This window comes from Furipterus horrens, unplaced genomic scaffold (assembly GCF_987537825.1).
Source record: "Furipterus horrens unplaced genomic scaffold, mFurHor1.1.pri manual_scaffold_1, whole genome shotgun sequence".
NCBI lineage: Eukaryota > Metazoa > Chordata > Mammalia > Chiroptera > Furipteridae > Furipterus > Furipterus horrens.
The window spans coordinates 104,455,022-104,477,509 of NW_028327171.1; the positions used below are offsets into that span (position 1 = coordinate 104,455,022).

The 22,488-nt window shown below is 44.7% G+C and overlaps 1 protein-coding gene and 1 long non-coding RNA gene across 2 annotated transcripts in view; one reads left to right on the forward strand and one right to left on the reverse strand.

Moving 5' to 3' along the window:
- FSTL1 (follistatin like 1) overlaps positions 1–4,441 on the reverse strand; it is a 52,571-nt gene extending 48,130 nt beyond the window's left edge. The window contains exons 1-2 of the mRNA XM_090277096.1: positions 4,326–4,441; positions 4,108–4,164 (exon numbers count right to left, since the gene is read on the reverse strand). Of these exons, the coding sequence (XP_090133222.1) occupies positions 4,108–4,164; positions 4,326–4,328 (60 nt within the window). The 5' untranslated portion in view covers positions 4,329–4,441. The remainder of the gene's footprint in view (positions 1–4,107; positions 4,165–4,325) is intronic.
- A 79-nt stretch (positions 4,442–4,520) lies between these two features.
- LOC150021611 (uncharacterized) lies at positions 4,521–21,815 on the forward strand. The gene is made up of 3 exons (XR_016509009.1): positions 4,521–4,623; positions 20,495–21,490; positions 21,778–21,815. It is a non-coding gene; the product is annotated as an uncharacterized LOC150021611 (long non-coding RNA).
- Positions 21,816–22,488: the final 673 nt, after the last annotated feature.

Sequence of the window (22,488 nt, forward strand, 5' to 3'; positions counted from 1 at the left end):
AGTCACAAGTATCAGAAGACAGCACTCTAGAGAGAAATACGCATTTGATCTGCAGGACATTAATGACCTGGCTTACAAAATGAACCTATCTAAGTATGAGTATTTTTTTCAATCCTATAATATCTGGTGTCATTAAGCTAATACTATTTGTGGTTGTTAGAACTTTTATGGACAGGTCTCCAGTTATTTGAAGAGGAGTAGGAAAAAGCCATGGTGACTTTACCAATTTCCCATGTGTGACACTGATATTTACAGCTCATCCTTCACCGTTACCATTCTCCTGGAAACACATCTCTCTCTGCCTCACTGAGTTTGTTTCCTTCTTCAGGACATACATGCACTGTAGCCCATGCCTCCTGATCTTCACCTCGCAGCTCCTCCCCAACTAACTCCTCTAAGCCCTGGAACTGCCTCCTGCTTTCTGTCACCCAATCCAGAGACTTCCATGGGAACTGTAACGTGTGCGCCTTCTAAACACATTTTCAATGGCCAGCATGCATTTTCAATTTGCAGGGTGCTTGTCCATCTGTTTTGGCTATTCAGCAGTCCCTGCTATGTTTTAACATCCCAATTTTCAACAGTGGTCTTTAAAATTACAGCAAGTAGCTTATTTGCTGAAGGATAAACAGATTATTTTAGCAGTTAATGTACAAGATGGATATTTATATGCTAGTTTTGCTGCAGTTCTATGAAGTCAGAGGATGTGGGTCAGACTCTAGACCTGCCTGAATCCACTATTAGAATAATTCTAAAGTATACAGATCACATATCAGTCAATAAAACTCCTCAGGGTTGATTAATTGTATGTTGATAATGGTATAAATGAGGTTAAGAAATCTGGCTCCAGAGGGACAATGTCCTAATAATTTTGTCTGTCTGTATACCGTTATTGCTCTTGTTATTATCTTAAGTGATGCACTCACAGTTCATGGATCAAGCATTCCTTTACTGGAATGAGTGTTCTGATTTGTGAATATATTATGATGAATTTATAGACCTGGAATGCTAGGAATCAGAGTGCCAGCAGAGACAACTGCCAAGGAAGAGTGCATAGGCCCTTGCCAACACCAGCTTTCAAAAGCAGGCAGTAGGGCCACAGGGTCCCCTCCAGCCTGCCACGTTGGAGTGGACTTGGATGCACCTACTGAGACTCAAGGGCACCTGCACTGATGCCTGGGTTCTCAGCCTTTTCCAGCCTCAGTCAACTGCAGTAATTCTCAGTGGGAGGGGGATGGGTGTAGGAGAGCAAGCAGGCCTACAAAGCCCCCTCCCAAAAGAATCTAGAAAAGGAGCAGCTGTGCAATTAGTTGAAGCACTCCCCCTACTGCCGCCACCCCTATTCTTCACCCATATCGGATGGTAATATATGCTCATCAAGAGATGTGCCACACCCCTAACACCTCTTTCAAGCAGAATGGTGATGATGGAGGCTGCCTGAAGGAATACATTTTTGATAGAGAATGAAGACAAAGAGAACACAAGAACGGAAGTTACCAAAAAAGCAATCTAGAGGTGCCAAGGTAAGTAAGAGACCATGGAAAATATTAAAAATATAACACTTTCATTAATGAGATTTGTTACTGGATTCTTGAATCTAACCAAAGAGGGTTTACAGACTGACATTAATAATGACAGCCACCTTTTCCCAAGCTTAGGACACCTCTGATTCTGGAGTCTACTATTCCAAATGCTTGGCTTCTTCAAATAGCAACGTGATTCGTCAGGTAATCACATTTTAAAAATACGCTGTATTGAGTATTTGTGCTTGTATTCAATCAAAAGGCATCAAGAAAACTGAGTTGAACAATTTGAGCCCTAAACTTTACTAAAGTGGACTGTAAATATTATTATTAGGCTTTGCTTGTTATATGTTATAACTATCAAAGAAAAGAATCTCTACTGCGAGCACCATTAACTGCACGATTAAATGCTGAAGATAATATTCAAATTACTAAAGTTAATTTATCTTTTTACTGATAATAAAAGGTATGTTATTAAGACACGGATTTAAAAACTGCTAAATGTTACTAAGGCCAGACACCAAGACATTGGATTGGTTAAAAGATAATCCTAGATCATACCTGCTCATCCCTCACATAACCTGAGTTCACAGCCTCCTTTGTGCACCACCTTCCTCAGTTTTCCTACCTCAGCACTTCTTGATTTTACCTTCCTCCCCATGGATTTTGCCTGGGAATTCTGTGACAGTACACTCTCCACTCTTCCACCTGAAGCAGGAAATTGTTGCCAGGAGAACTTCCTATGAGAACTAAGCTTTTCCCAACAATGCACTGAGGGAAGGGAGTGTAGTACAGGCTGCCTAGAGTAGATCCTGGAGGTTGGGCCACACAGCCTTGTGGAAAGAGAACCCACAGCCTCCTCACACCTCATGTTAGCATTCCAGTTCACAGAGGGATTTCACACACTAGCTGGCAATCCTAAACCTGCTGTAAAACCATTCAAGGATCCACCTCATCCATCAAAGGGCTGCAGCTGCCTTTTGAGGGCCTCAGCGAGGGTGTTCCTTTGCCAGGATTAAATCACCAGTGAAAAGGGATCTTCCCTCAAATTCAAACCCCAGAAAACAATGCATTAGAAGCTGATTTGGAGTTCAAGATGGGTTCCTAAGCTGGAGAGAGTGAAGGGAGCTAGGTTCAGATCCTTCTTCAGAACTAACTAGCTGTGTGACCTTGGGCAGGTTACCTAATTTCTCTTTGTGAAATGGGAATTACAAAATGGACCTTGCAAGGCTGGAGAAGCTGTATAAGAAATGATGCATGCAGCCCAGTGTCTGCCATACAAGAAGTACACAGCAGTTATGGGTCCAAATCCCACCCCTACCACTTAACAGATTAGAGCACCAGATAAATTATGCAACCTCTATGACTCGGTTTCCTCATCATTAAAACGGAGTTTTATTACAACACAAAGCATATATCCAATAAATATTAGCTACTTTTAAAATTTCATTGTAAAAACTGCCTGTGTTTCCAGCCCAACCAACACTGTAATGGTCAATTAAATGAGTTCATATAGTGTGTGTGTGTGTGTGTGTGTGTTTAATCATGAAGACCTTGTATGCTTTTATGATTTTTTCTGGGCAGAGTCTAGTGGCAGTGCTAAGGGTGGGGCTAAAATGTAATATGAAGAAAAAAATTCAAAGAGGGAGAATAACCACCCACCAGGGAGCTATTTCTTTTGTAATGTACATTCCATTTCTTCTCCCTCATGCTTTTTAATTCCTTCCACATTTCCTGCCATAATTATCAAATGTTTGGTTTCTGACCTCACTTTTCTGGAGACTAGAGCCCAGGGAATTTAGAATTGTTTATTTTCTGTCCATAAAGCTTTGAGTTAATGGAAGGGCTTGTAAGTGAAGGGTCTGTTGGTTTGTTTGTAGTATCTCAGGAAGGTCAATGGAGTTGAAAAAAAAAATTACCAGAAAAGTGCTGAAATACTTCGGAAAAGCCGAGCCCTCCTTGGGCTGAGCAACGGATGGCTCACACTTGCGCAACACTAGTTTAAGAGAAGATCTGAGATTTTAAAAGGCCGTTATATGGTCCTGACAATAGCACAAAATCCGAAGGCACTTTACAATGGGGGAAAAAATCAGGTAATTATCATCTTTATAAAGGAAAAAAAATTACTCCGCGCTAAAAGAAGAATCCCTTGGGATTTTGTGGCGGCGGGGGTGGGGTGTTGTTTTTTTTATTATTAACTACCCCTACCCCTCCCCGCGAGGAGACAAACTCGGAAGGAAAAGTCCCCAACTCTCCTCAATTTCCTTTCAAGGCGGCCTTCTGAACTCGGCTGCCGCTCTCGTCGCCGCCTCGGTCCCAAACGGCCCATCTCGTCCTGCCCCCCGCCCCCAACTCTCCCTCCATATTAGCCGCGGCGGGGCTCCCGCTCACTCCTCAAACTTCTTTTCCTGGTTTTGAGGTTTAAGTTTCGGAAGCAGCATTCCTGCTCCGAGCGCCCCCCATCCCCACGTTCGGAAACTCCCAGTCGCGCCCGGGAGAGCATCCCCAGGACGCGCCACCGCCCGCCCCACGCGCAGACCCCGGTGGCCCGGGAGCCCGGGTTCGGACCTCCTCAGCGGCTCCCTACCTCCGCGCAGACCCAGGCGACCGCCACCAGAGCGAGCGCGAGCCAGCGTGTCCACATCTGCGGAAGAGACAAGAGCGAGACTGAAGGCGCCGGGCCCCGCGCCGACCCCGGGAACTTCCTGGGGTCCTGCAGGCTCGCCCCCTCCGCCCAGCCACCCTCGGCTGCCCCGCGAGGCCCGGCCACCGCGCTCTGCTCGGTGCCGAGCACCCGGCTCTCACCATGGTCCCGTCCGGGTCTCCGGAGGGCGCGGAGCGGGGTAGCTGCAGCAAGCTCTAAGGTGGGAGCTCTGCGCTCGCTAGTCTCGAAGGAAATCCGACCTGGCCTGGCCACCCCTTCAGACCCCTCCTTCCCGGACTGCCAGCCCCCCAGCTCCTCCCCGTTCTCCTCCCACTTCTGCGGCAGCGGCCCCCGCGGCTGCCGGCTCCGCTCCCTCCGCCCGCCCCTGGCTCCCGGGAGCCCGCGTGCGTCCTGGCGCCGCCCGAACTCCGCTCCTTGCCCGGCCCCCAGGACGTGGAGGTAGAAGCAGAGATGGGGTGTCCCAGGGGACACTGCAACAAAAGCGGAGAGTGTGTGTGTATGCGCGCGCGCGCGGCGGGGGCCGGGGGAGCCGAAACCGCACCCCGGGGAGGGGCCGTGGCTCGATGCAGCTCGGGCGGGCTGCGGCGGTGCCCAGGTTGGGGGGTGCTGCTGGGGTACCCCGGCCCGATGTGGGGCGGGAACATGGAGCAAAAGGCGCCCTGCCGCCTTGGGAGTCCCAGCCGCCCCCCACGGGTGATAGAGAGCCGGAGATGTCCAGGGACACCCACAGCCCTGGGGTCGATGCAGCCAGGACTCGGGGAAGTGGGCGCAGGGCCCGAAAGAGCGGCCAGCGTGGGGAAGGCTGCTTTGGGGTTCAACTGTGGATTTCCTGGGGGAGAGGTGGCGACAGCCCTGACCTGGGGAAAGATCCTGACTGGAGCGTTTGCTAGCAGCCTCACCGCGTCCGTCGTTTCCTCCCGTCCAGGGATTGTAATCTCTTGTCTTCCGCCCAGCCTTCACTTGCTCCTATTCCTGTCATCCCAGCTGCCCGCCACGTTCGTGCTTTCCGTCTCCCCCAGCTTCTTCCCAGTGGCTTTCAAATGTGCGCTGCCTTCTTCGTATTGGTTCCCCAAACTTCCAGCGTGGCCTCTATCTTACCTTGCCTCCCGTGTCCCTGGTGCTGAGAAAAAAAATCCACTTGGCACTTTAGAGTTGCCATGGCCAAGGCTGAGCCCCACTGCCTACCAGCTGCCGGGCCTGCTGCTCTGCGTCTTTATGAGGAGCGCCTTGAAAACGGTTCTCCACTTTCCGGACTTGGGTTGTCACCATATCCTGGCAGCTTTTGCCTTAACATCTGCTGGTGCCCCTTCACTGTCATTCCCATTTCCACTTCCCCAGGCCAGACCTTCATCTGTCTTCACTTGAAGAATTCTGGAAACCACCTCTAGTTGCCGTTCACCTCCAGGCTCTCTACTCTCCACTGCAACTCATTGACATTTTCTTTCTTTCTACCTTTAAACACTGTCTTTCTCTTGTGCTTCCCTGGCTCGGAAACTTTCAGCACTCTTCTTCCCACATGAAATCCAAACTCTCCCCCTTCCTTGTAAGTCTTCCATTACTGGGGCCACCCATCCATCTAACTTGACTTCAGCTGCTTAATGTACTCCCTATGGTCAGATCAGGCCAATTTTCTCATTGTCCACTGAACCTGTTCACATTCAGTCTATTGCCTAAGCTTGTGGTTTTAGGGACTTCAAATAACACACATATTCCCCATACGTGTTCACAAGCCATAGAACTAGCCACCAGATTCAGGCTGCTGGAGAACAAAATGTCAGCTTTGTTCCTGGTAGAAACCAGAATAATGGCCATGGCTTTAGATTTGCAGGGACAATGAATGGGTCTGCTTGTACTTCACCCAGAATAAAATAAAATAAAACATGTTGAATGAATCCCTTAGTACCTGACTCTCACACGCAGAGTTGGAAAATCTGCTTGTAACATTGGGGAGGTAGAGCCGCCGCCCAGGGCTGATAGAGAGTTGGAGGTGCAGAAGAACCCTTTTTGTAAAAATCTACTTGTGTAAAATCGCAGTTTTACAGTTTCTGGAAAAGCAGAACACACATGCTCCCTAGGGCAGACTTGCTGCCCAAACTTGAGGGGTCAGAGTGACACATACTTTCCAGCTCACCAGTCGGATAACTCTCTCCTTCTTCCTTGATAATGAAAATAAGAGAGGTGAGAATAGTTGACTCTCACCCCCCAGTTTCTGTCCCAGTCTGTGTGCCAGGACTCAAGCGAACTATGATGCACAAGTTTTGCTTCTGCTTACACTTTTCATCCCTTACACATGCATTGCACCCCCCGCCCCCCGAATCTGGCATGATCTTTTCTCTCTTTCTCCTTCTGTCTATTCATATTCTGTCTTTTTTTGGGTGGGGGGACTCAAGTAAAGTTTTATTGCTTCTCTAGCAATAACTTGCTTCTCTAGACAATAACTTGACATAGTAGAAAGCACATGAGGTTTAAGGTCAAACAAATCTGGCTTTTAATCCTGTCACCACCATTTACTTAGCTAGCTGGATGACCTTCATCAAATTATTTAAGCTCTCTGAAACTGAGTTTCTGCATCTGATAATTAGCAGAGCTAATGCCTTTCAGTGCACTGTGAAATTTAAATATGGAATACCATAGAAAATATCTGGAGGGTAGTAGACATCTAGCCATTACTGTTTCATTGATCTGCTTTGCAAATGAATTGTAGTTGGCACTATGTGTCATTCAACATGTCTAATTTATTTGTCGAGCTCTGCCGCAGTAGGTGGGGTGTCTAGCTCCTCCATGACTGGTAGGTCTGGGATGGCGTTAAGAGCAGTGTTGTTACGGTATTCCTTGTTGCGTACAGCTCGAGGTAGTGCTCGGTCCACCGCCGCATTTGCTGTTCCTGGTCAGTGATGACCTCACCTGTCTTGGACTTAAGGGGGGCGATCTTGGAGGGGATTGGGCCTGTTGCCTTCTTGATACCCTCATACATTCCTCGTGCGTTGCCTATATCGGCGGCTTCCTGGATGCTTCTGCACAGGTTTAGCAAATAGGTGTTGGCACAGTGACAGGCGGTCTTCTGGACTTTGTTCCTGGCAGCCCGTAGAGCTTGAAGTGTACTGGGAGTGGGCGTGGCCTTGTAAGCCAGTAGGGCCTTCCTCTTAGCCTCGATCACGGGTTCCATTTCTTCCCAGTGAGCCTCGTACCAGTCAGCGTTCTTCCGCTCTTTCTTCCCGTAAGCAATAATGGCGGAGTTGTATATGGCGTCGCGGAGACATGGCCAATTGGATTCGATAATGTCATCTGCCGCCGTTCCCTCGCCGAGTGCATCTCCCATCCTGTTGATGAATTGCTGGGTCTTAACTGGGTTGCTGGCACAACTGGTGTTGATGCGTGGGCGACCCTTCATCTTGGAGTGGTGCAACCTCTTCGGCATTATGCGCACCTTGCTTACCACGAGGGCATGGTCCGTGTCGCAGTCTGCACTGTGGTAGCTGCGGGTGAGGAGGGTGCTGCCAATATCCGTTCTTCTGGTGATGACGAGGTCAAGCTGGTGCCAGTGGCGGGAGCGGGGGTGCCTCCATGACACCTGGTGGATCTCTTAACGCCATCCCAGACCTACCAGTCATGGAGGAGCTAGACACCCCACCTACTGGGGCAGAGCTCGGCAAAGCCATCGACCGCCTCGCTTGCGGGAAAGCACCAGGAAGCGACGGAATCCCTCCAGAAATCCTAAAGAGCGGGAAACCAGTCCTGCTACAGCCACTCCACCATCTACTCTGTCTCTGCTGGAAGGAGGGTTACATCCCCCAGGATATGAGAGACGCCAACATTATCACCGTGTACAAGAACAAAGGAGACCACAGCGACTGCAACAACTACAGGGGCATCTCTCTCCTCAGCGTCGTCGGCAAAGTATTTGCCCGGGTCGCCCTTGCCCGCCTGCAGACCCTTGCTTCCCGCGTCTACCCAGAGTCCCAGTGTGGCTTCAGAGCTGGCCGTTCAACAGTGGACATGATCTTCTCCCTACGCCAGCTGCAGGAGAAGTGTCACGAGCAGCATAAACCACTCTACCTCACCTTTATCGACCTCACGAAGGCGTTTGATCTGGTCAGTCGAAGCGGACTCTTCAGCTTGCTACGGAAGATTGGCTGCTTGCTGTGGTCATGTCCTTTCACGACAACATGCACAACACGGTGTCCTACAACGGCGCAACCTCTGAGGCCTTCCCAGTCAGCAGCGGAGTAAAGCAGGGCTGCGTCCTCGCGCCTACGCTGTTCGGAATCTTCTTCTCCATGCTCCTCCAATACGCCTTTAAGGACTGCAGCGAGGCTGTCTTCATTCACACCAGATCCGATGGCAAGCTCTACAACCTGGCCCGTCTACAAGCCAAGACCAAGGTCAAAGAGGTGCTCATCCGTGAGATGCTCTTCGCCGACGACGCAGCCTTGACATCACACTCCGAAGAGGGACTCCAGCAGCTAGTCACTTGCCTTTCCCACGCATGCAAGGACTTCGGACTAGCCATCAGCCTGACGAAGACGAATGTTATGGCTCAAGGCACGGGGACTCCCCCATGCATCACCATCGACGGGTACACCCTGGAGGTTGTCAACGACTTCACTTACCTCGGGTCCACCATCTCGAGCTCTCTGTCAGTCGACTTGGAGGTCAACCGGAGAATCGCCAGGGCAGCCACAGTTATGGCCAGACTGAACCGGCGAGCGTGGAACAATTCCAGCCTCACTGAGAAAACCAGACTGCGCATCTACCAAGCCTGCATACTCAGCACTCTCCTCTATGGCAGCGAGACGTGGACCACCTACGCAAGGCACGAAAGGAAACTCAACAGCTTCCACATGAGGTGCCTGCGACGCGTCCTGCATGTCGCCTGGCAGGATAAGGTCCCCAACACCGAGGTGCTGAAGCGAGCCAACATGAGCAGTTTGCATGCAGTTCTTAGTGAGAGACGCCTCAGGTGGCTCGGCCATGTCAAAAGAATGGATGCAGGCCGTATTCCCAAAGACCTCCTCTACCGCGAGCTAGCAGAAGGCCAGAGGATGACAGGGCGCCCAAAACCGCGGTTCAAAGACATCTGCAAAAAGGACATGACACAATGCTCCATCAATCTCAACACATGGGAAGTTCAAGCAGACGACCGCCTAGCCTGGAGGCTCGCGGTCAGGCAAGGTACGTCACGCGCAGAGGCTGCGCGCAACGAGGAGGCGGCCCAGAAAAGATCGAGGCGGAAGCAGCGTCAACAGCAGCAACAACAGCCATCTGCCTTCACCTGTAACAAGTGCGGCAGGGATTGTCACTCCCGAGTCGGACTGCACAGCCATTCTCGGCGTTGCAGATAGACTCTCAAGAAGCTACGCCATCGTCTCTTGAGACGGACGGCTGCCGACGACGACGACGACAACGAATTTATTTATCACAACACACTGAAAGGTATTTTTTTATTGTTTCCATTTTTTAGATAAGGAAACTGAAACTCAGAAAAATTTGGATACTTTTCCAGGGTTAACAGTTGGTTATTAAGCCTTACAACTTGGCATTTTATTGCATACCGTTATAGTATAACCTTTAACACTGTTCACATAGTTGTTGTTCTTGATTCTCCAGCTAGATTTTAAGTTGCTTAGGGCATAAACAATGTTTTTCATATCTTAATTCTCTTTACATGTGGGGCACAATTGATAGACTCGACCATATCAAAATTAAAGATTCCTACTCAATCAAGTGCACCATAAAAAGTAAAAAAGAAAAGATAGATTAGAAGGAGAGACTCAGTATCTAAAACTAAAAAGAACTCATAACCGCAACTCTTGCAAATCAATTTAAAAAAGACAGAAAACCCAATAGAATAATGGTCAAAAGCCAGCAAGTAGAGAAAAGATGGTTAAAGCCACTGGTATTATTTAAACTACACAACAACCCCACTATATCAGTATTATTTTACTATTTCTATTTTACAGATAAGGAAACTGAAACAGAGATTTTTAGTAATTCATCCAAGATAACACAATAAATAGTAAATATTATCTTTGACCCATCACAGTGGCAAAACTAGACAACTGGACAATGCCAAATGTTAGTATGTAAGTAGTGCAGTCTTTCTGGTATAGTGTAGTGATTAAGAGCATTAGTTTGGGAGCCGAAGCCTTGGTTCAAATGTGCCTTGGTAGTAAATCTTGGCTTTACTACTTACCATGTAACCTTGGCAAGTTAGTTTTCTTGTTTGTAAAATAGGGATAATAATAGTACTGACTCCATAGCATTATTGGGCAGATTAAATGTGTCAATATGTGTAAGTTACTTAGAACAGTGTCTGGTACATAAGCTTATAATTAATGTGTGCTAGCAAGGAAATAATTCAATAGAAGGACTTTGCAAGCACTGATGATAATTCTGTGCTAGAGTATGGCTAACCATACAATAAAAAAACACAAACAAACAACACAAACAACAATAACAACAAAACAAATTGTATGAGGGAGTTGACAGTTATATCAGTAAGGTCTTTTTTGGTTGCAGGTGATAGAGAAGTTAATTTAAATAAGTGACTTGTGCATTTAAATGGAATTTATTGGCCCATATAGCTGAAAGAGCCATGGGTAGACTGGTTTCAGGAAAGACTCCATCCAGAAGCTCAAATAAGGTCACCAAGTTTCCAATTTCTTGCCATCTCTTGTCTTTATCTTCAGCAATATCCTTTCATCCCTGAGTCCCATGTGGTGGTGCCTGGGAGTTCCTGTCTCCGCTCTCTGCGTAGTAAACTGGCTGAAGTGGTGGCCTCATCATGCCCTTGGTAAGGGAGAGAGCCTCTTTCTGGAGCTACTACTAAAGTTCTAGAATTCTTTTTTTTTTTTTTTAAGCCTAAATTGAGTTTCTTGATATCCCCATGTCCCCATACCAGTCACTGGGAGAAAAAGGAGTGTGGCACATGAGTGGAGGGTAGGATGGGGGTTGAGGACTCACTCAAAGAAATTCAGGTTAATGGCAGGCAGGAAAAGCAGGGAATGAAGGCTGAGACTAGCCAAACAATGTCCGCTGCAGCAACAAGTCACCAACTACACTGTGAAATCAGTGCTCTCCAAAGTGGGGTGCAGGGTCCCCAGAGGGTATGGGAAAATAACATCTATATATTTACTATTTCCAACCTAAAAAGAGGACTTGACTTTGCAAATATATAGACAGACTATGGTGTCTATATTTGGTCCATATGTCAGACAGGCACCATTGCCACATGCCACGAGGAGAGAGTGGGCGCTCTCCCACACAGAGGGACTGACAGCAGCTTGTTCTCCTTTAACGCATTGTGATATACTAAAGGGTGCCCATATAAGTGGATTTCATATAACACTGTCTAGTTTTAACTAACTAGATAAAAAAAACATTTTGATTATGAGACCAAAAAATGAGGTTAAAGATTTCTTCCTATTAATAAGAAAAGGACAGAGCTGACATGTGTCTTCCTTTCATAAAGAGCTCATTGCCACATTAGCAAGATAAAAACAATGACTCAATCAGATCTGACAATAAGTCAGTCAAAACATTCAAAGGTAACAAAAAAGCTATTTGAAATGTGGATTCCCATTCATATTAGTGATATCCTTATATCCCAAGTATGCCTTAAAATATCAGTTAAAAATATTAAGTATTAGCAAGAATTTTAGAAAGCAAGTGTGCATAACATAAACACAAATACCTACCTTTTTTTAAAGATAGAAACTTTTTATTTTTTTTAAAGATTTTATTTATTTATTTTTAGAGAGAGGGGTTAGGGAGGGAGGAAGAAAGGGAGAGAAACAATGATCAGTTGCCTCTCTTAAGTGAGGCGCCCCAGCTGGGAACTGAACCTGCACCCGCAACACAGGCATGTGCCATGACCAGGAATAGAATCAACAGCATTTTGCTTTGGGGAATGATGCCCAATCAACTGAGCCAAACCAGTGAGGGCTCTTTTTTTATAATTTTGATGATGCTTGAAGATGTATGGTATGCAATTCAGTACTTTAGAAATTTTCGCTCAATTTAAATTAAATATTGAGAGACTTTTGATTAGATTTCTTATTTAATGGCAAAAGACATACCTTTAGAGGAAACAATTGTCTTCCTGCTCTAATCAGGAACAGTAGAAGCAGTACCTGGAGAACAATATGATGACAAGCTACAGTACCATCTTTGGTTAGCATATGCCATTGAAATTAGCAAACACATACCTAAAGATTAGCAGGAAAAACAAGTATTAGAGCCAACTACACCATGCTGTTTAGCTATAAAGGGAATGAAAATACAGGTGTTTCAAGTGTTTCAGAACTTACTATATTGGCTGGATTCTGTTTCAATAATGACATAAAGAAGTACTATGTCTGGGAGCAACTAAGGAAAGCTATACTGGAAAAGATACATTCTTAATAATAAATTACTTCTTTAAAGAAATATTTTCTGGAAAACTAGTGTAGGTGGAGCCACAGAGAAATGGCTGCTTTGAGTGGAGCAGAAGGAAGGTTCAGGGTAAGGTCCCACAGCCACCCTCACACGTGGACGCCTGGGCTGCTCCGTTCACAGATTAGCTACTGCAGAAAAGGCACTGAGGCCAGAGCTGCACAGCATGTTGTAGAAAGTTACTGATGTGGTTAATTTTATAAGTTAATGTAAAGCAGAGTATTTGTAATACTTTGTAATGGTATGGGAAGTGACTGTGTTTCTACCACATTGAGGCTCACAGGTGATCTTAGAAGCCCTTAATGTCGAACTCGGAAATACAAATATTTTTTTTACATAAAGACAGCTGTTCCAAATTTGTTATCTTTTTTTATGAGATAACAAGTAGAATGCTACCTATTAGTTTTAAAAAATCCACACACATCTACCAGTTCAAGGAAAATTTGAGATGCAAATAATGAGTGAGAAAGTGATTGCTTTTAAAAACATGTGCTATGGAGAAAATATTTTGAAACTGGATATTTGGAAATGTTCATCATTAGGTGATTTTGTTCTCCCAAGTAACAGAGGTGTGGCACCCATAAAAACTCTCATATATATACATTTTTAATACTCAAAAAAATCTTCTAACCTGTTTAAAAGTCTTCCAAGCAAGAGTCCCAGTAATTTATTTACTCATTAGTGGGAAATATAAAAATGCAAAAACTTTCAATTAATTTGAAGAACAAACCATTTCTAGAGCAGATGGAAAATTACTAGCCCAATTTTGACCAAAACTTTTGCATGATTGGTTCATAGGTCTGAAGAATGAGCATTATCATTTTGTGAGTCAGTGATACACGTTTTTCCATCCAGATCTATGTATATTTGGAGTGTATTAGTCTGTTAGGGCTGCCATAACAGAATACCATAGACTGGGTGGCTTACACACCAGCAAGTTATTTTCTCACAATTTTGGAAGCTGGAAGTCCAAGATGAAGGTGCTGGCAGGGTTAGTTTCTGGTGAGGCCCCTGTCCTTGGCTTTCAGAAGGCCACCTCCTCTCTGTTGTCCTCACCTGGCCTTTCTCTTTGTGTGTGTGCATCTCTGGTATCGCTTTCTCTTATTATAGGAACACAAGTTCAATCAAATTAAGATTTCATCCTTCTGACCTTATTTGACCTTATTTAATCCTTAAAAGCCCTATTTCCAAATACAGCCACATGGGGAATTAGGGCTTCAACATGAATTTTGTGGAAACACAATTCAGTCTATAACAGTGAGTTATCTTTTATACTTCTGATGGTCATAAAATCAAATATCAAAATAAACTGGATTTAGAATCAGATCTACAAACTTACCTCTCACAAAATGTTGAGCAAATATTTTCTAAATGAAATACAACATCACTTTCATTAAACTTACTATTTTTCCAGTGAGAACAAATGGTTTTTGATCATTAACAAATAAAATGAAATATTTTTAAAATATTTCTTATTCTACCTTTAACTCATCTCGTTACTTTATATTTTGTATATTATAATGTACTTAATATATTAGCCCATTGTTATTGGTGGAGGTATGTCACCATAAAATTTGAAGCCCACCACTACAGAAGTAAATCACACACTTAGGCCAAAAGATACTTCTAGCATTGAGTACAATATTTATTATTGTTAATAATATTTATTGTGACATTAATCACATTTATTGTGACATTTTGTTTAATTATAGAGAGCACCTGTGACAAGATAATTTGTCAGCAACTTGGGATAAATAAAGTATTTATTCAATATTCATGTGTTTGACTTAAAAAGAGCAACACATAATTTAACTGTATGCCTATTTGGCCCTGTCTAACGATGCTAACTCCACACAACCTCCTTGATTAATTTCTGAAAATTCTGTGAAGTAGTAGTATAAATTTTCATGTTATATTCACAGAACTATGATTTATGATACTCTACTTATCACAAGCTTGGTAGTTCTATTCATTTGTATAAATGAAGGAATTTTATGTCATGGAATTTTCATGATATTCAATATACATCTATTCCTTTTGCAGCCAGCATGCTTTGACTCCATTTCTGGTGACCATAGCCACTTTCCCTCTAGAATACCATACCTCTCTCACTCATCATCTGTGCATTCTGCTCACTCTAGAAGAAAGGCAATGATCTAGCATAAGACAATTGGTACAGTTCGTTTCGCTGGCCACATTTTAGGAGTAGGCATCTGACAGAAGTCAGGCAGATAGGACCAATGAGGTCCTATTCCAAGATTTTTGTTCTACCCATTAGGGAAACCACCTCTCTCTTTCACTGGCCCAGGTACAAGATAATGTGAATCAGAAGGTACATGGGGCACCTCCTAAAATCTAGAGGTAGAACCCAATAATATTGTCAGAGCCTCAAACTGAGCTGAAACGGTTTAGCCCCAGTCTTTTTAGCTTTGCCATCTGCTTGTTTTTGCTCAAGCCTCCTAGGTTGGGTTTTTGGTCACAATTGAAAAACATCCCACTGATCATCAGGTCGTAAATATAATTTCAGAGTGTTTAAAACAGTAAAATAGTTAGCATAAGTAAATGCAACAGTTCCTTAAGCCTAAACTGGAAGCAGAGATTGGAGTGGTGCAGCCATAAGCCAAGGACACCAGAGAATGCTGGCAGCCACCAGAGCTGGAAGAAGCAAGGAACAGACCCTTCCCCCCAGCCTCCAGAGGGAGCAGAGCCCTGTCAACAGTTTGATTTCAGTCTTCTGGCCTCCAGAACTGGGAGAGAAGAAATTTCTGGTGCTGTAAACCACCAAGATTATGATAATTTTTTACAACAGCCCCAGAAAACAAATACAGGACTCGATGCTGTAATCTTTCTTTCTCTCTCTCTCTCTCTCTCTCTCTCTGTCATCAGACTCTAAGCTTATTCTGCAGTTTTAGTTTCTCCATATGGCTGAGAAGATGGCTGTCCAAGTCCCCAAACTGCATCCAGCCAACTTTGGAACCCTGGCAAGAAGAGGGCATTTATTTTCCTAAGGCGTAATCAGGTGAAGAGCAGGGTTCTCTGAAAATATTCCATACAAACCTGGATTGGTGGAAGAGAGAGCAGATAATATCATGTTTAAGATGCTTTGTATTACAATGGCAAGTTAATAGTTGTGCTGCTTCCCCAGGCAAAAGCCTTTAAGAACACAGCCAGGGGAGGTGGAGGCCCGTGCCCTACTGAGAACTCTTGCCCTGACTAAAGATGGCAGCTGAAAATGGGGGAACTGGCAAAAGTGTCACGTTATAAGAGGGGCTAGATATGAGGTCACATAGGAAGTTCCAGGCCAAGCATTTTAAATAAGGGTGGGCTGAGAGAGAATGAGGAAGGAGCCATGAAGTAGGGGGGTTCTGCCACGCGTCCTGGCGTAGTAAGGAAGCAGTCACGCGGTCTGTAGTTGAGGGAGCAGCCATGCGGGAAGAAAGAGTATAAGGAGAGAGCTGATGGAGCTGTGCAGGGACCTGCCTAACCAAACACGGATTCATAGGACATGCTTGGAGCTGAGCTGACCTGTGACTGGGAGTGCAGACTTCTGCTTCTCTGAAGGACATACAGAGAAGCCACTCCCTTGGGATATGTGCCTCCCTGGATGCCACCACAGTACAATGTAACATGGCACATGCTTCCCTGAACTACTATGTGGAGGCTGAGGATAATGTCCCTTGGATTCTGAAGGAGAGAGAGCTTGCGAGAGGATGGCGACTCTGAAACCCACAAGTGTACTTTCATAGGGGATGGAGGACTGTTTGTGTGGCCGGCTTAAGAACAGATAAGGATATGGAGAACTTCTCAGAAAGTTTTTGGCTTATAGCTTGGTGGGGAGTAAGGAAAGTGCTGGTTCTCATGGGAGAATAGGGCCCTGAGCAGGAATGCTTCCAGCAGCCCCTGAGGTTGGAATCCTGTAAATAAAAACCTGTTTCCTTCAACACTAATTGTTGGGTTGTGTATCAAGGTGACACGTGGATGAACCCCAGCTTGCTCAGTCACAAAAGTGCATATAATCAACCCAGCAAAGGGTTCTGATGAGTCCTGTTTGTATCATTGCCTGGCCACCCCTTGGACAAAGCATATTGTAAAGGCGGAGATCCAGTGGTTGGTTCTGTTTGGGTTTGATACCATGCTTACAACAGGCAGCACACTGATATCTTCACAAACCACATGGCATGAAGGAGGAAGTTTTTCCAAAAACGGGCAGACCAAAACAACAAATATACACTGCCAGGGCCAGATTCCTGGGTACTTTCCCACTTTGACACACCATGAGGACATACAGGGATGTGAGGAGAAGAACTACAGACTTGTCCTGGGGACATGTGACACAGCACATTCCCTCCTCTAATTCAGTTGTAGGAGTTCACAACTGTCTTTGAAATTTATGTGGATATTGGAAAGGATATGTGTTTGATCAAAATGATGGGCCCAGGTTCCAGTCTGAGTGGGACTGGTCTAGGCTGAATGAGTGGTGTCAGTGGCATCAGATTATTGGTAGGTTGGGGCTACCCTGACAAGACCCCTGGGGACAGAGGTTTTCATGGCCAGAGCCAGGGGAAGAGAGCTTTACTTCATTCTGTGGCCATTTCATCTTCCTCTCTCCCCCATCTCCCATTTTAGTCTCCCTCCCTCCAATACACTCCCTTTGTCTTCATTCTCTCTTCTTCTCTCCAAACTACCACCCTGGGGAGAAAAAGCAGGATGCTAATGTACCATCTGTGAGCTTTGTACAAAACAGGTGATAACTTTTTTCCCCACTGAAAAGAAAATGCCTTCCCCTGCCTAGTTTTGGTGGAACACTCTGTTATCAGCATAATCACTGACATTTATCATAAAACCACTCTGTTGGAGATTCTCCCAGGGCCTGGGCTACTCCCTGGGAGTAAATCATGCACTTTTGAGCAATGATAGGGCTTCTTTCAGACTCCCAGGTATTATTTTTAATGCACCAGCAAAACTTAAAAATGGAAGTGAATAAATGGAGCTGGTTAAAGGAACTGACCTCCTCATGAAGGTCATGCAGTAGAAGAACTTGGCTCATTAAGAATGTGTGAACGTGTCAGAAAATGCTCATTTTTACTGGCTTTTCATGATAAATAGAAATGCTGCCATTAACCTGCTGAATATCACTCAGAGTAAGCCTACCAGTGGTGCCACCTGGAAGCCCCCTCCAGCTGGGTCTGCCCCTTGATGTCTCCTCTTTGCCCTCATTAAATTTTTAGTCGCTACGGCACCTTCCAAAGAAAGCCGACTATTTCAAGTTATGGCTTTAAATAGCTATAATGGATGTATGAGGAATGGAGTTGTAATATCTCTGCAAGGAAGAAACTTACAGTTTCATTTTTTAATGTGAGGAAATGGGGTACTCCATTATGAATTTTCACTCATATAGACCTGATTGGCTCTGTGTTGGGGGTCTCCAAGACCACTCCCAGGTTCCACAATTTGCTAGGAGGACTCACAGGCCTGGGCACATAGTTGACAGTGATTTATTATTGTGAAAGGATACGACACAAGATCAGCAAAGGAAAGGGCGTGTGAGGCAACGACCAGAGAAAACCAGGTGCAACCTAACTCTTCCAGACACAAATTGGGGCATGTGTGAAATGCTGTCCACCAGGGAAGCTCAATGTCTAGGGTTTTTGCTGGGGGCTGGTTATGTGGGCACTCTCTGCCTAGTACGTGCCAGAATTTCAGACTCTTAGAAGGAAAGCAAGTGCTCAGCATAAGCAATGCTATTTGCACATTTTAGTGCAGTGAGCCACTCCCATCACTTCTGGAAATGGTGAGAACTCTCTTGGAATCCAGCTTTCCTCATGCCAGCTATGAACTCACCTTGCCTCAGAGCGTTCTAAGGATTGCAATCTCAGGCCTGCTGTGTTAACACTTTCATCTCCACAATTTACCAATGGTCGTGGCATTTCCCACATTAAGGAAAACTTGACGTTAAAACAGAACTTACTAAATATAAATTAGGAGATACAACATGAAGTTTCAAATGTCTGTCATGCCCTCAGCTTTCTTTCAAATGGTACTTATATGTCATTTGTTTAACCTGCTGTCCTGGCTGTTAATGATGGAACAAGAGATTTCTCCTTGAGTCAAAAACTAAGAAGTGGTTGAACATGATTGAAACCAGTAGTCACAGAGTCTGACCAATAAGGGGAGCTCCATAATGGGGGGAGAGGTGTCAAACTGATCTAATCCACTGCCTTTGGAAGAATAAATGCTAGGTGGAGAAAGGGAAAGTAGGTGACTGAAGCTCAGACTGAGTGAGAACAATGTTGAGTTATTGTTCCAGGTCTCTGTGAAGCCTGGTATGCTCCTCAATCTTGGAAGTCTATGGTCAAGATACAGATGATATCCTGGCGGGGTAGCTCAGTTGATTAGAGCATCATCCCAATATGCCAAGGTTGTGGTTTCGATTCCCATCAGGGCACATACAAGAATTAACCAATGAATGCATAAATAAGTGGAACAACAAGTCAATGTTTCTCTCTCCCTTCCTTTCTTCCTCTCTACTAAAATCAATTTTTAAAAAAATGGAGATGATGCCCCCTAGCTCATGTTGTATATCCTTGCAATGAGCACATTTCTTTCACTGACAGAGGTGTGTGTTTTCCAAGTAGCCTGAAAAAGACCAGCTAAAATGAGAATAGTTGGAAGATATCTTAGGAGACTTGAGAGAATATAGTTCAGGTCAATAACAGGAAGCAGCACCTTCCACTGCAAAATGGAAGTTTCAGAACACATTTCACTACCTAAAAAAAATAAGTAGACTTAGAAAAAGCTTTAAAAATTATCTGCATGGTTGAGTCATAAGAACTTACTGGGAAAAATTCAATTTGTAAGAATAATTTCCTCTCTATGAGACGCATGCCAGGAAAGAGAGTAATGATCTCCTATGACGCAAATCTGGTCCCAGGCAGGAGGGACACAAGAGGGCGTGGAGCAAGAGTTTCCCTTGATGAGGCTGTCAGCAGGGGCTGCGGTGTCGGTAATGGCCTCTGAGGAGGAACTGAACCCCAGAATCCTCAAACAGGACTTGAGCAGTGAGCTGAAGCATCCCAAAAGGCCCAGTGGGGGGCAATATTCAAACCCTGCATCCCAAGCAGGCTCAGAGGCAGGAGTATAGTGTATTTATCAACTTGGCTGTGAATCAAATAGATTACAGAAGTCAGGATTTGGGGAATCTGCAAGAAGTGTACTCCATGGGCACCACTTAGACCAGGATGTCCTTGTGAAGGCCCCCCAGAACATGCAGTTAGTGTGGGAGGACACTTTATCTGCCATCTGGCTAAGCACCTCAGAGACTCCCATCAACATGTTGGTTGAGGCAGGACTGTGAAAGGTGATTTGATTTCAGCCTCATCACCTTTATCTGGCGTATGACCTTCTAGTTGAACTTGAAGTATTTGGGGCTGCTCAGGGATCGTGCGACAAGGCACAGGAATACTGACTCTGTGATGATTGTTCCCTAGTGAGCTTCCTGAAGTAAAAGTGGTAAGGGTTGTTTGAAGACTAGTATTTGGGCCATTTCCATTCTTTGTTATTTATAATAGGCTCAAGTTTTCTTTCTCTTTGGCAGGAGGGGGGCAAATGAATATCTTCCTTCAGTGTTCAGGGCTTGGCTATGCTTTGAACAAAGGGTTCTGAAGTATCAGAGTCCTGGAAGGTAGCTGCTTGGGCCAGTTACCTAAACTCTTTGCTCTTTTGTTTCTTCTCTGAATGTAAATAATGACAATATCACACAGGGTTTTTATGAGGATGAGATTGGATAATGTGTGTAAAAGACCTAGCATAGCGCCCAGCACAGAGTGAGCACTCAATTACTACTAGCTATTTATTTAACTATTTTTCTTTTTCACAGGTACTGTACTGAACCCCGCATATTATTACTTTATTCCTGAAGCCTTCAATGTCAGAATTCCATCACTGGAAGTGGTCAAGAGGAGAACATTTTATAGACATTTAGCAAGGGTAGATTTACTGTCAAATGTAGTAGACCTTTGGATTTCAGTTTCATGGTTTCTGCTATGCTTAGACAACCTCAAGGGTCCATGGCATGCTATGTTTTGTTTCTATATATTTCATCTTAATCTAAAAGGGATAAAAAGTAGTCAGGATTTGGGATAATCATTTTGAGTACCCATCCAGCCATGTCCTTCTCTGAGGACTCTCACTCTCCCCACCCAACCCAGCAGAGAGATGGGCCCCAAAGCTGGTGTTGCATTTTGTGGCCCTTCACCACAGCTGATTGGACACTTGACCTAGCAAGAGCCAATTTGGGTTTGAGTCAACTCAGTTTTCTCTCCTGGATTCTTCTTGTTTTCAGGACATGTGAGAAGAGGAAATTGGGGGTAGTATTCCATGATAGCTACAATTTATTTTTATTTTCAAGTGGTTCAGGAAAAAAAGTATATGTAATACAGAGAGAGAGTGAAAGCCAACATCACAGAGTCATAACAATTGACAAATCTAACTAAAGGCTTTATAACTCTTCACTGTACTATTCTTCCCATTTTTATTTGGTTTAAATTTTTAAAGTTAGAAAAAGATTTTAATGAAAAATAAAAATTCTCTTTAAAAGGGTTAAATGAAAGAATACTCCTTGAGTTAGAAATTAGCTCCAGAGTCTCTGGCTATCTCTCCTAGGCTTTGAACTGAGACATGGCATGTTAATCTTGGGTGGAGGAAGCAAGCACACACAGAATAGAAAGCGGTACTTCAAGGAGGTGCAGAAACATGCAGTGGGGAGAGAGCCTGACATCCTTGGACATGGAGAATGTGGACTGTATTCCTGATCACCTGGTTCTGGCTCCAGAGTCCTGCTTCTGGGACAAGGCTTGGGTCCTCCTGAGACAGGGTATGTATGAAACATCTGTAATCCATAAAAGCTACGGGAACTATTAACAAGGAAATAAGACCACCCCACTCGGGATTTATGGCTTAAAACTGGCAGGGACCAGATCGATCCAATATGGTAACTAACTTCACCCAACAGTAATCCCTAGCCTCATTATATGCTAATTGTAATGCATCAGCATGCTAAATGGCACTCCCCATAACCCCCATGATCAGAAACAGAAAGCCCACATAAGGACACAAAATGGCCAGTGGAGCTCCTCTGAGAAATCTCTACCTTTTCCCCAGGAAGATCCTGAATATTCCTCCCCTTTAATGAATACTCTACTCCCTGATGAAATGAACTTCAATAAAAGAAGCAAATCCTGCTAAGGGAGGTTTCTCTCTGTCTCACTGCTACACTAATAAACTCACTTTCCCTTTGAACTCTACGCTGGTTCAAATTTGAATTCTTTCTTGCACAAATCCAAGAACCTACAGTGGGCTGAGAACCCTCAGCTCCCTAGACTCTCAGAATGTCTGCATCATTCTTTCTGCCTCCGAGGTTCATGACATACCCTGGTATCCTTCCAGTAAATTATTTTTAGAAAAACTTTGCTTATGATAGCTTGAGTAGTTCTGGTCATTATAAACAAGTCTGCTCTGATTAAGCCCCCTGGGGGCCTGTGGTAACAGGTGCACTGAGGCATGTAGGAGACTCTTTCTCTGAGTTGTTGAGTGGAATGCATGGCCTTGCAGACTGCTAGTATCTGCATCTCAATGGAGTGTGTAGAACAGGGAATACAAGTATTAACTGGAAGTATAACTTTCCATTATATGTTACAGCTTGGGGAGGGGTGTGAATCATATGTGTAGTGGGAACATATCCCTTAGGACACAAACTCAGGAGTGGGGCATGGGTTAGGGAAGTAATATTTTTTTCCTTTTCTATCCTGAGTTTAAGTCCTGTTTGCAGCCTCGTTCTACTTGGTAGAAGAGTCTGAGTTTGCTCACTGGCTT